We start from the raw sequence: 14,170 nt of genomic DNA, 5'->3' as shown, positions 1-14,170 counted from the left end.
GGGAGGGCAGGTTGGGGGAAGGGGTAATCAGAAGCAAACACTTTTGAGGAGGGACAGGGTCAAAGGAGAGAATAGAATAAATTGGAGAACAGGGTAGGATGGAAGGAATTATAGTTAGTATTATACAACATTACTATTATGGAAGTGTTTTGCATGACTACACATGTATAAGCTATATCGAATTGCTTGCCTTCTCAATGAGCGGGAATGAGGAAAGCAGAGAGTTTAGAACTCAAAGTTTTAAAAATGAATGTTAAAAACTGTTTTTACATGCAACTGGAAAATAAGATATACAGGCAATGGGGTATAGAAATCTATCCTGCCCTACAGGAAAATAGAAGGGGAAGGGGATAAAAGAACAGGGGGAGGGATGATAGAAGGGAGGGCAGATTGAGGGAAGGGGTATTCAGAATGCACACTGTTTTGGGGTGGGGAAAGGGGAGAGATGAGAAAATTTGGAACTCAAAATCTTGTGGAAGTGAATGTTGAAAACTAAAAATAAATAAATTACTAAAAAAATTATTAAAAAAAAAAGAATTTTAGCCAATTGCTACAGCAGTACCTAATTATTAGAACATCTTAAGGTAACATTAGTACTTCCTATCAACTATTGGGCAGTGTAATATAGTTAAAAAAAGAAAAAGAGCACAGAGATGACATCAAACCACCTCAGTCTGAATCTCAGTTCTGTTACTTTAAATGAATAGATGGATAGATGATTGGACCAATGAATGAATGAATAATATTTATTAAGCACTTACTATTGCATGATCTCATCTGTAAAATGAGTAAAAGATCATTTCTACAGTCCCATCCACCCACAAATAAATAGAAGGTCTTCCAGAGCAAAGACTTTCATTTTTGTCTCTGTATCCCCAGCAGTGTGACATAGTGGATCACAAACCAGCCTCTAAGCCAGGAAGACCTGGGTCTCCTATATACTAGTTGTGTGACTGGACAAGTGACTCAACCTCTGAGTGTTCTAGATGACTCCGAGTTGCAGAGGTGTCAACCTGAATTGATAGGTGGAGTTTCCTCACCAGAATCTCTCCATACTAATGACATAGCCCTATCCCCAGCACCTAGCACAGTGACTCAAACATAAAATGTACTTAATGTTTGCTTAATTGAGTTTAATTCTAGCTTTAAATCCTATGAACTGTTCTAGGCTATCATTCTGCCCCTCCCCAAATTATGGAAAATGCTGATCATTTTTCCCTTAGAATTTCCCAAAGCAAGTACCCTGATCTTATCACCTCACCTTCACAATACTTCACTAACCAGACCAAAAGCTAAATAGAATCACCCAATTTTACAGATAAGCAAAATGCAAAACATTTATTCACTCAATCATTCATTTAATAAACAATTAACAAGTGCCTTCTCTTTGCAAAGCAATTTTTTCCAGGTTTCATAAATTGTAAAATCCCTCAAGATTAGAGCTGTTATATATAGTATCCCACATACTGCAAACAGGTACATATTACTTACTACCATTGTTACAAATAACAATGCTATTAGGCAATTGGTAGGGAGGTAGAGAGATTTCCCAATGCCTATCATATAACTGCAACCATAAGTACCAATCATTTTTCAACTATGTTCCCTGGAACCCCAAGATTTTCACATTTCAAAGCTACATCCACTGTCCTCCCTCTTAGACTGTTGCTCCACACAGCATTTGGTAGTCAGAATTGTGTCCTAAAACAAATGCAGGGCGTTTCATCACCTCAAAAAGTAGGAAAACTACAGCTCTAAACAATGCTCAGGGCTATTTCTAGAAGGAAAGAAAACTTCTTGATTCCCAGAGCTTAATGCTAAGAGTCCTACTTTTATTTCAAGATAATTGCCTTGAAAATTATGGTCTTCTTTAGGCACACATTATCTAAGCAAATGAGTTACCAGGATGACCCTGCAGCCCTTAGAAAAAGGTTAAGTCTCCTCTGTCCACTATGCTGGTATACTACCACCAGGTTTAGACAGGTATAGGTTCAGTTAATACAAGAACATTGTGTCTTCTAAAAACAATGTCAGATTCTCACTTGTATGTAGTAAATAAGGACTATTTTACCTTTCAGCGAAGCTATCAAGTTTCCCCAGCTCATCTGAGAGACCAACAAGAGAATCCAAGGTCCCCACCTGTAAAGAGTATAAATAAATTAAATGTACAAAAGATTTACGGGAAAGATGCTTTGTGATTTTTAGAGCCATTCATTGTTAGATAAATTAATCCAGAGTCTAGAAACTTGATTAGAAATCTTTAATAATAGAAACTTGGGACTTTAGGTTCTCCCCACTGTCATATTTTTCCCATAGGAAAGACTGCATGTTATCTTGTGGTAGGTCCTATTTCTCATTTTCTTCACTGAATAGAAAAATGCAATTTTGCAATTTGTTTGATTTCAGCAAGAGATATCGGTGGAAGCAAACTTGAAAACTTAGTAGAATGTCAACTCCTTGCAGGGACTATTTCTATTTTTGTCTTTGTACAGTCAGAAACTAGCATAGTCCTGTATACACAGTAGACACTTATTGTTTATTAAATTAACAATCAAATTGAGAACTTAAATTTTAAAAAGCATTTCTATCTCTAGTGATTTTAACTAGCACCTTCTTGAATTTTCTTGGCTGTTACAAATAAAGGATCTGGCTTGGGTGGGGCACCTTTAGGGTCATCCTGGGGGCAGCCACACTCTTAACATATTCTGAAAGTTTACAAACATTCCTTCAGCTCACCAAAGGCATTAAAGAAGGAATAAAAGTATGTACAACAATGCCCAATTATCTCTGATAAAATGATGTAATAAGGCTTCTCTTCCCCAAGGGTCTTCCCTCCCCACTCCCCCACCTATTTCTATTTAAAAAGACTTGAACTCAGGGCTTCTTCTACTTGTGTGACCTCAGGCAAATCACTTAGCATCTCAGGCTCCTGGTGTCCAAGTCTACAAAATGGAGGAACATTGGACTATGGACCTCCAAGGTCTTAAATCTATGCTGTTCTCTGAGCCTCAATTTCTTCGTCTATTAAATGAGATTAATAGTATATGAAGGGATTTCCTGTGTTTGTCTCTATTTTTGAAATAAAGGAAGATTGAGCTCCGGCAGAAGTTAGAACAAGGGTGCTTTATCTAGGGTCCTGGAACTTTTTCAAATGTTGAAAAAAATGTAGTTCAATATAATTAAGTCTCCTTTATAATTCTATATATTTTATTTTATGCAGTAAAACTGTATTCCAAGGCACCCATAAGCTTCACTGGACTACCAAAGCGATCCATGATATACAAATAAAAAACTGAAGAACCCCTGATCTAAGAGCAGTTGGTGTACACATCATTATTTTAAACATCTAAATCATTACTTCTACAACTCTTTCCTCTTCCCCTACCTGCTAGTGGCCTGCCTCTCAAAAGTAAATTATACTTATTTTGTATGTAATGTACATATACACGTGTATGTGTGTACATGTAAGCTCACGTAGCAAATGCTTAACGTTTATTGATTGATTGAGCAAAGAACTTTCTTCCTTTTCTCTTTATATTTCACAGTGCCTAGAGCCTGTGTTAGGCACTTAATTAAAGTTTGCTTGACTGATTCCAGATGTTCACTTACTACTTCTTAAGCATCCATAGCTCCCATTTCTATGGTGTTTTTTAAAGGTTTGTAGAACACTTTTCTGACAACAAAATCCTATGAGGTAAGGAGCATAATCATATTAAATGTGGATTACCCTGTCCCCAGTAGTCTGCCTTATAAGGCAGTTTGACAAATAGACCTACTTTCAAGATAAAATCACTGTGCTAATATATATTGATCTCCTTAAGGTTTACTTCAGCAATGTGATAGAGTGGAAAGGGTGCTATACTTCCAGTTTGGAAGGAACTGGGTTCAAGTTCAGGCTTTGACATTCATTAGCTGTGTAACACTAGGCAAGTCAGTACCTTCCTAAGCCTCAGTTTCTTCTTCTGAATATAATGAAGATATTAAGGGCTACTCTATTGGCTAAAGCTTTGTAAACCTTAATAGCACTATATAAACGGGAGTTTTTGTTTATTTCCCACTGCAAGTGACTCCAATCTCTCAGTTCTCACTTTCATCTTGTGAAGGGATGTATGCACCTAGTTGATGTAAGAAGTTACTCAAGGAGGTAGGGGAATTAATTGATTTTGTAAAATTATTTCTGCCAGGCCAGGGTGACACACACTTCCGTACCACTGGAGAGAATGAGGCTGGTGCATCACTTGAGCTCTGGAGTTCTGAGCTAGGATAGGGCTAAAGCCATTCAGGGTCTCTGCTAAGTCAGACACTAGTATGGTGAACCCCAAAGGCACAAGGGCCCCAAGTTGCCCAAGGAGGCCAGGTCAGAAACAGTACAGGTCAAAGCTTCAGAGCTGATCAGTAGTGGGCCTGTGAGTGGCCTCTGTACTTAAAGCCTGGTGTGCTAGGGAGAGATCTGGTCTCAAAAAAAAAAGTCTTATGCAACTAAGCATTGTGAATTCAAGAATGTTTTCCTTTTCATACTGAATAAAGGGTATGGGAACATTTACTTAATGCCAAGGCATATGGGAACCAAAAAGTGATCTTGGGCATGAACACTGAATTTCTTTTCCTTCATACCTTCCCTAAAGTGGGTCAAAAGTACACTTAAGGCTGGAGACAAACAAGGCAAATTCCAAACTATAGCATGTTATTAGTCTTTACCAGAAGGAATTAGAATGGGAATTTAAGATCAAACCAGGAGTTTAACTCTGACAGTCAATCAGCAGACTTTCCTAGAAAACTTTCAACAGGGAAGAAACAAGTTTTGGAGCTAGCTAGTTCTACCTTTAATGGGACCCGCCCACAACTGGGAGATAGTGCTCTCTCCTTATCCAAAAGTTTGTTAGCTATTCTGCAGAAAGTCTCTCTGATCCTTCTGTTATCCATCCTTTCCCATGATACCACAATTAATCTGAAGACTGACTCCTCATCTTCCAAGTTCTGTAAAATCAGACATTTCTATCACACACCATTGGCATATGTGACGTAGGAGAAAATTTGCTGATTCTGGGTTAAAATCTTGCCTCTGATGCACACTACCTGTGTAACCCTTTCATTTAAACTCATTGGACCTTTGTTTACTCATCTACAAAATGAGGAGGTTAGTCGATGGCCTCTGAGACCCACTCCAGTTCAAGATCTAGAATCCTACGGCCATCTGCTCTTGATGACCATTTCTATCTTCCATTTTTCCAAAGGACCATCCATAATAGATGGCCTTCACAGTACCATCTCACTTTTTATAGGATCATAGGTTTAGAGTGGGAAGGGACCATAAAGTCATCTAGTCTAACCCTCTCATTTTACTCTCGAGGAAACTAAGGCAGTTACGTTAAGTGACTTGCCTAAATCCTAACTCAGATCCTTACAGTATAATATAGCACTCTTTCCACAAAATCAAATTAACTCTCTTCTTCCAGGGTACTAAAATGAGGAGCAGCCTTTCCCCTCCCTCTCCTTAATTATTGCTTTTTTCTTTCCTCTCTCCCACCCCTCCCCAGATCTTCTAATTTCTAGGACTTTACCTTGAAGTCCGGAATGGCAAATTTGGTGTTGTGGGACAGATTAGACTTGGAGGTTACTGTGTTCATCCGTTCCAGAGCCTGCAAATTCTCCTTATCTCCAGGGGCAGAAATTAACCAAAATTCTGACGACATGTTTGAAGTCTTCCCTTTTAGTCAAGGTTACTGAGCAAACATACAAAACAGAAAATCAACATATAAAAGAAAAAAGTGTAAGGACCTTCCTACCTGCTTTTTTTTCTTCCTAGTACCAGATCTATGGGATTAAGGGGATTAGACCTGTCACAGGTAGATATGGTATAGTGCATGGAGAAATACCCTTAGATTGGATTTGGATTCAAATCTTTGGAGTCAGCCAAGGTTAGAATCATTGTGATGACTTCAGGTAAGTCACTTTCTCTCTGGCCCTAGGTCCCACCACTGTAAAATGATGGAGTTGGACTATAGTTTAGTATAGACTTTGATAAACTGAAAAGAGTCCAAAGGAGGACAACCAGGATGGTGAAAGGCTGTGAGTTTAAAGTCATATGCTTATTGGTTGAAGGAAATGGGGAAACTTAGCTCAGAGAATAGGACTCAGAAGGACAAAAAAACAAATAATTGAAACCTTTAGCACAGTGCCTGGGACATTGCAGGCACTTAATAAATATTTATTAATTGATTTACTGATTGATGAGGAAGGTGGGTTAAACTTGTTCTGTTTGGCCCCAGAGGGCAGAACCAGGAACAATGGATGGAAGTTGTAAAGAGGCAAATTCAGGCTTGCAATAAGGAAAAATTAAAACTTCTCAAGAGTATAATCAGCTGTCTCAAGAGATGACTGGTTCTGAAAGGTCTTCAAGCAGAAGCTAGATGACAACTTTTCAGGAATGCTGTAGTAGATACTGCACTTTGGTATGGATTGAACTAGATGGCCACTGAGGTCCCTTTCACCTCTAAAATTTTGTGCCTCCTTTCCACTTTAAATTCTATGGTTCTAAAGCAGTCTTAAAGATGGGAAGTACCTAGTCGCAAAAGCTATGAGAACTGGACTAGTCAGAAGTTTGGCGTCCTGAATGTGAAAGGCTTTAGCAGTGTCTTCTTTCTCAGGGTTGTTCCAACTAGTTCCTGGGGAGGAGGAGGTAGAGGTGGTGGTAGAGGTGGAAGAGCAGAAGGAGGTTTTCCATTTCCTTTCCCTCCACCCCATTCCAGTGACAAATGCCCATATGACCTCATAAAAACCTGTAATAATCAGGAGGCCTAGCTTGGGAACTTGATGTTCCTTTAACATGATATCCACCTTTTTAATGGATTGCATCTGCTTCCTGAAAAACTGATTTTGGGGGAGAAGGGGAGTAATAGAGATGAGATTTCCCTCCATTGGGAAAGAAAAACCTTAGTGGCATAATTATTAGATTTGGAGTCAAAAAGCCTGGGTTTGAATTCTGGCTCTAACATTTAGTGATTGTTTTTTGTTTTGTTTTGTTGTTTTGTCTTGTTTTGGTTTGTTTTTACTTTGAACAAGTCATTTCCCCTCTGTGCTTCAGTCTCCTTGTTTCTAAAGTTAAAGGAGTGGAATACATGATCTTTCTATTCATCCTTGCAGTTCTAACATCAATGATAACTACAGACCTACATAATTGAACATGCCTTTGTTAGTCTCTTCAGAAAAACCCTTAAAATCTGTTCTACAGAGGACCTCGGATGTCTTTGTTTTAGAGAAGTAGCTTATAGTCAGCCTGGCTTCTAACCCCAGGTACCTAGAAATTTCTGCCCAAGTGTCTTACCACTAAAACCTATTAGTTCTGCTCATTCAAACACAAATACACCCACACACATTACTTCTTTCCATTGTCTCCCCTCCCTCTAGGTGTTTATCTGGCTTTCCATCCTCTCAAGTACCTCCTCCTTTTAGATGACCAAGGTGAGAGTTAAAGAGGGCTCTGCTATGTGGATTAAAAAAAAACGCCCTGAATTTTCCTAAAATAAACTGATATCTAATGCTTTGAGGCAATTTTTAATCAACTAACCCCAATTGCCTTTTCATGTCTTCCTTGCAAAGAATTTGGGGATGGATTGCTCCTATTCTCAGGGGACTGAAGAGGTGCCACCTGCAAACTGAATTGCCTAGTGTTGATGTGACAACTCAAAAGATTGTCAGCTGGAAAGAAACTTAAGAGTTGCCTCATAGTTTCCTACGAGAGGCAGGGAGATGTAGTGGTCTTGTTTGGTAGACGGGGTTCCAGTTTGAACTCTGATACTTACCAGCCTTGAGACCTTCACCCCTGGGCTTAAATTTCCCTGCCTGTCAAAAACCGATGATACTGCCTGCGTTTACTGCCTCACAGGAGTGTAGTGAGAAAAGAGACTGGTAAACCTGAAAAAGCCGTAGAAATGTGAGCTACCTGGATCCTGGACTTCCCACTCAGAAATGACGGCGAACGAGTCCCTAGAGTAAAACTGAAGCCAATATAAACGTGGGTGGAAGTTTCCTTTCCTCCTTCTACCTGTTTCCAGATCGTGAATGGTCTGGGTTCTCCCGAGTCGCTGGCTCCCTTCTTCTCCCACCCTCTCTCGGCAACACTTTCCCAATTTTTTCCTGGCTCTTACCTGGAGTAGAATGAAGGGGGCTCGCATTCCAGGGTGCATGGGAAGGACGGGGAGCAGAGAGACTGGAGGCGGGAGGCGGACGCGAGCTCCGGTTCGGGACGATGCGTTCAATCCGCCTGGGCAGCCTTGGGGTGAGGGCACCTCCGGGCCTTCGGGGAGTCGCTTCGGGCACTGCTGGGGTGGGAGTGGGGCGTGCTAGGCTGCCTCCCGCAACTGGCTGCCGGGGTCGCTGGAGGGCAGGTGCTACCCTCTTTGCCCAGATCAGTCCCGGGTGCGCGCGAGCCCCGGCTCCCAGGCGGTTGAGGCTCCAGCTGCTCCCGCCGGCCCCGCCCCGACCGCCTGGCGTTTTATCCCCGAGCAGCAGCTCGGGAAGTGGCTCAACTGCTCCCACCTACCTGCGGATTTGCATACGGTACCAGGTCGCCTGGCGCAGGGCCCCTGCTGGCTCTCTCCGACTAACCTGGCCTCTCCCCCTTCCATCCTAAACTCCTAGGCTACCAGGGCATCATCAGAATAACAGCAGCTGGCATTTATATAGCTAGTGAGGATTTGCAAAGTGTCTTCCATACACTAGCTCATTTGAACTTCACAACTACTCTGTGAAATCCTAAAGATGTTATTGCCCCTTGTTTTACAAGTGAGGAAACTGAAGCTAAGAAAAGTTAAATGAATTATTCTAGGTCACACAGCTGTCTGAGGAAGGATCATTAGACCAATATGCGCTTGCGCTTGCGTTTGCGCGCGCACACACACACACACACACACACACACACACACACACACACACACACACACACACACACACACACACACACACACACACACACACACACACCCACACACACACACACACACACACACACACACACACACACACACACACACACACACTCCTACCAAATGATAACCATGGAATTTTGTTGTTGTTCAGTCGTGTCCCGCTCTTCGAGACACCTTTGGGGTTTTCTTGGCAAAGACATTGGAGTGGTTCGCCATTTCCTTCTCCAGCTCATTTTATAGATGAGGAAACTGAGGCAGTGTTAAGTGACCTGGCTAGGGTAACATAGCTAGGAAGTGTTTGCAGCTGGATTTGAATTCAGGTCTTCCTATTCCAAGCCCAGTGCTCTATCCACTGTGCCACCTAGCTGCCCTAATCATGGAATTTACATGGAACTTAAATGTTCTGTAAGAACCGAAGGGGAACTTAGAAGGTCATCCAGTCCAGCTCCTTCATTTCATAAATGAGGAAAAAACCTCAAAGGGACAGGTTTTGAACACAGGTCCAGAGACTCCAAAGGATTCTTTTTACTGAACAGGGGCCTACCCTGCCCCCAAAGCGCTTTGAAGGCATTATGTTTTTTTTTTAATTGTTAACTTTAATTTTTAGCATCAACTTCGTTTGTGAATATAGTCCTCCACTGTCCTATACACAGGAAGTCAACAAATCAACATGCATTTATTAAGCTCATTACTTGCCAGGTGCTGTGCTAAGCACTGGGCATACAAATAAAGGCAACAACAAAAACAAACAGATGCAAACAGATATATATATATATATATGTTAAACTGGCAGTAAACTCTTAGGAAAAGCTAGCTTGGCGGGTGGGGGTGGGACAAGAGTGAAGTTAGAGGGGGCTGGGTTATAGGAAAAATGCTTTTAGCCCTAGGTAGGATTTGACCTAAGCTTTGAAGGAAGCCAGGGAAGCCAGGAGGCAGAACCAAAAAGGTAAAACATTCCAAGCATAGCAAGCTGTCCCTTTAAATGAGAGAGAAAGGCAGAGACAGACAGAGGAGGGAAACAGAAACAGACAGACACAGACAGACAGAGACAGAGAGACAGAGAAAGTCAGCCCAGCAAAACTAACCATCAACAAAGCACTTTATATTAAGGGATCCTCACAACTGTGTGAGGTCACAGAGATTATTTCCCCCTATTTTGGAGGTGAGAAAACTAAAGCCTGGAGAAGTGTCCATCTTCACATGTGTAAGGGTCACATGTAGGATTCCAATCTAGAAGGTCTCTATTCCAAAAGTCCCATTGTGTCCTACTCAACACTAATGATGTCCCCCTAAATTCTGCTTGCATTATAGCTATTTTACAGTTTAATTCAGCTTAAATCAATACAACAACAATTATTTGACACCTGGTGTTCAAAGATTACTTGTGCTTACCCTTAGGGGAATTAGGAAGATGAGACAAAATACCGATAACTATAATTCACAATATAACTAGAACAACTGAGTTATTCATTCAGGAAACATTTACTAAGTACCTTGAGTGTGCAAAACACAGAAATCAATGCCAGGAGATTTGATTAAAGAATCATAGAATCTCAGAGTTAGAAGGGACCTCAAAGGTTACCTAGTCCATCTTCAACCTGACCAGGAATCCCTCTACATCTTCAGCAGGTGCTCATCCTTTCATAGCTAGAATAATTACAGTGAGAAGGAACTCAGTACCCCCTGAGGCATCACATTCCACTTTGTGACAGCTCTAATTATTAGAACATTTTTCCTTAGATCAAACCTAAATCTATCTTTTGGCACCTTTGCCCCATCACTTCCAGGTCTGCCTTCTGGAACCAAGAACAATAATCGTCTAATGCTTATGCTTGCCTGATCTTGGGCAAGGCACTTAAACTCCATGGGTTTCAGTTTCCTCATCTATAAAATGAGAGGCTTGGTCTAGATGACCTCAAAAGTCTCTTCCAAGTCTAGATCTATGATTCCATAATCCTAAATCTAATCATCCCCTTTCCAAATATTAATTCTTCAAAGTATTTGAAGATGGCTAATAATCTTCAATTTCTTTATCCAGTCCTCATATGATATTGATTCTAATCCCTTCACCATCCTGGTTACCCTCTGAACAACCTTCTCTGAAAGTCCACTTCTTTAGTTTATCGATATCCTTCCTAAAATGTGGCACCCAGAACTGAACACAGTAGTCTAGGTATGGTCTAATTAGGGCAGGGTACAATGAGACTGTCACCTCCTGTTTTCTGGACACTCTGTTTGACTAATACAGCTTAAGATGGCATTAGCTTTTTTGGCTACCATAATTCACTGCCAACTCATGTTGAATTTGCAGTTCACTAACAACCCCAGATCTTTTTTCACATGGATTGCTATTTAGCTATGCTTCCCCCAGATAAAATATTGTAGCTTACAAATATAGGCCTTTAATATAAACTCTTGTTCAGTTGGGTAGAATCTAGCTGTAAAACCAAGCATCATGTGAACTCTGAGATTTGTTGTTGTTCAGTCATTTTTCAGTCATATCTGACTCTTCATGACCTTATTGGAGGTTTTCTTGGCAGAGATACTGGAGTGGTTTGCCCTTTCCTTCTGCAGCTTATTTCACAGATGAAGAAACTGAGGCAAATAGGGTTAAGTAACTTGTCCAGGGTTACATAGCTTGTCAGTGTCTGAGGCTGGATTTGAATTCAGGAAGATGACTCTTCCTTCCTCTGGGCCTAACACTCTATCCAGGGATGGGAAACTTCAGCCTCAAGGCTACATGTGGCCCTCTAGGTCCTCAAGTGTGGCCCTTTGACTGAATCCAAACTTCACAGAGCAAATCCCTTTAATGAAAGGATTTGTTCTGTAAAACTTGGACTCGGTCAAAACGCTGCACCCTAGGACCTAGAAGGCCACATGTGACCTAGAGGCTACAGGTTCCCCACCCCATCCAATGTGCCAGCCAACTGCCCTAAACTCTGAGATAGAAGATCACTATTAATAGGGGAATCTGGGAAGATTTCCTGGGTAAGGTAGCACATGGGCTTTTAAGGATGGGTACTAACGGGGTGATAGCAAACCACTCAAGTATCTTTGCCAAGAAAACCCCACAAGGGGTCACAAAGAGTAGGACATGACTGAAACAACTATCAGGTGAAGATGGAAAAGGAGGACATTCCACACATAAGAAACAACTTAAGAGACTTGTAGAAGAAGGAAAAGGGAGCACAAAGACTAGTCCATTTTGGCTAGAGCATAGAGTGAGTGATAATATGCAATGTTTGGGAAAACAGGTAACATTAGGTTTTGGAGGTCCTTGAATGCCCTAAAAAGGAATTTGGCAGTCCTCATCCATTCAACTCTGTCTACAGAGAAGAAACTTGAGATGTGGGGAAAGGGAATTAGAGGTGGAAATACGTCACCTCTGCTTTTATTCTGGTTGTCTATTAAATATTACCTGGACCCATGGACAAGACAACTTCTCTGCCCATTATGAATACCACCTATATCTTCCAGTACAATAGGAAGAGCACCAGCTCTGGAATCAAACAGAAGACTGACCTCTGATACACACAAGACCTTGGGCAAGTTGTTTAACTGCCCTGGACTCCATTTCCTCTGATGGGATCTAGACCCCAGAAAGGAAAAACCCTGAAATTTCCCACTTGGCCAAATCTCTGGCATTTGCCTGAGGCTATAATCCCATCACCTGGCCTTTCATTGTGGCTACACTCAATCTCCCAATTGTGTTAATCTAGCCTGGCCTTATCCTAGGTAGGCTCCATTCTCCCTTGGCCACGAGGTCCGGGTCCCAGCAGTTCTGTTCACCCCAATTTATTGGCCACTCCTAGGTCCCTCCCACAGTCTTTCTGTATATAAGGTCCACCTTGTCTCCATTAAGATGCTCAGATTCTTATAATCTAGCCACTGCTCAGATTCCTAAAATCTAGCCACTGCTGGGATTCTTCTAATCTAGCCACTGCTCTGATTCTTAAAATCTAACCAATAGTTTACTAATGTTCAAACTCCTTAAGAGTCTGCCCAATATGATGGATGTTCTAATAAACCTTGTCTTTGGCTGAAAGAAGGCTTAGGTTGAATTCTTTCGGGCAAGACTCTCGTGTTGTGATTTTGGGGTTCCAGCACCCTTGATCCCCTAAACCGCAACACCTCCACCTGTTAAGTGGGAAGTTGAGCTAGAAACCCTCTGAGATTCCTTCCATAAAATCCTAGAATTCCCTCCAAAAGATTAATTTATGTTCTTGTCACAAGGAGAATTACACAGAATATAAAAGTTTCTGGTTCTCTGTCTCTCTGTCTGTCTCTGTCTCTCCCTCTCTTATTTTTTTTTTTCATTTAGGGCCTAGGAAGAGAGATAATAAACATAACATATAAGGGATGAGGGTAAAGAACTATCATATGGTTTTTCCATTTTATGGACTCCTTATTTGGACCATCAGCTGCAGAACATTCAAGCTAGGGAAATTCAGAAAGGCTTATCAAACCAAAGAGTTGATCACCTGATCAGGACTGTTTTTATATAAATATTCCTGAAGATTGTCTATTAAGGTGTGGAGAGATTGAGAGCTCCATCTCAGGAGGGAATAATGGATCCTTAAAGTCTTAAAAACATTTTACCTGCAAAATTTGCATTGCCAGTATTAGAGTTCTTGGTACTAAAACAAAGTGTCTCAAAGAGATACATAGATTAACCTTATTTACCCTCCTGCAATTCAAAAGGCTTGCAAAGGACAGATCACAACTAGTCTGTGACTTAGTAGATAAGTCCTAGGGAGTTGTCTAAAGCACATCGAGTTTAATTGACTTGTCCAGGTCACACATCTATTAAATGTCAGAAGCAGAATTTGAATCCAAGTCTTCCTAACTCCAAGACTGATCTCCTATCACTATGCCAAGCTACCTATCTGTATATCAAAACAGTATACTTATGCATCTATTAAAATATCACTGACTAATGATAATAGCTAGCACTTAGATACTGTCATACAGTTCATGTGATCCTTTGGATACAATTTTCAAGTCCAGCACTCTCCCCATTTTTTCTTATTGCCTACAAGTGAACATATATAAACAAAAATATCTTGCTATTCTGAAAGAAGGATATTTGCTATGTTGATGTGGTTTCTGAGTTTGTTTCCAGTTCATCTAGACCAGGGCTCATCATTTTTGGGTCATGGATTCCTTTGCAGTCTGGTGAAGTCTATATACCGCTTCTCAGAATACTGTTTTTAAATGCATAAAATAAAATACATAGGATCACA

General features: G+C 41.0%; 1 protein-coding gene across 2 annotated transcripts in view; it reads right to left on the bottom strand.

Moving 5' to 3' along the window:
• ATP6V1C2 (ATPase H+ transporting V1 subunit C2) overlaps nt 1-8,438 on the bottom strand; it is a 67,569-nt gene extending 59,131 nt beyond the window's left edge. Inside the window, exons 1-3 of one of the 2 annotated variants that reach the window (XM_027850302.1) lie at nt 8,148-8,438; nt 5,562-5,723; nt 2,072-2,139 (exon numbers count right to left, since the gene is read on the bottom strand). In XM_027850302.1, coding sequence (XP_027706103.1) covers nt 2,072-2,139; nt 5,562-5,693 — 200 coding nt within the window. In that variant the 5' untranslated portion in view covers nt 5,694-5,723; nt 8,148-8,438. The remainder of the gene's footprint in view (nt 1-2,071; nt 2,140-5,561; nt 5,724-8,147) is intronic. The other variant, XM_027850303.1, reaches the window with a different exon arrangement.
• Between the last annotated feature and the right edge of the window lie 5,732 nt (nt 8,439-14,170).

Source organism: Vombatus ursinus, unplaced genomic scaffold (genome assembly GCF_900497805.2).
Source record: "Vombatus ursinus unplaced genomic scaffold, bare-nosed wombat genome assembly UNPS02009062.1, whole genome shotgun sequence".
NCBI lineage: Eukaryota > Metazoa > Chordata > Mammalia > Diprotodontia > Vombatidae > Vombatus > Vombatus ursinus.
This window is presented reverse-complemented; position numbering and strand designations above follow the sequence as displayed.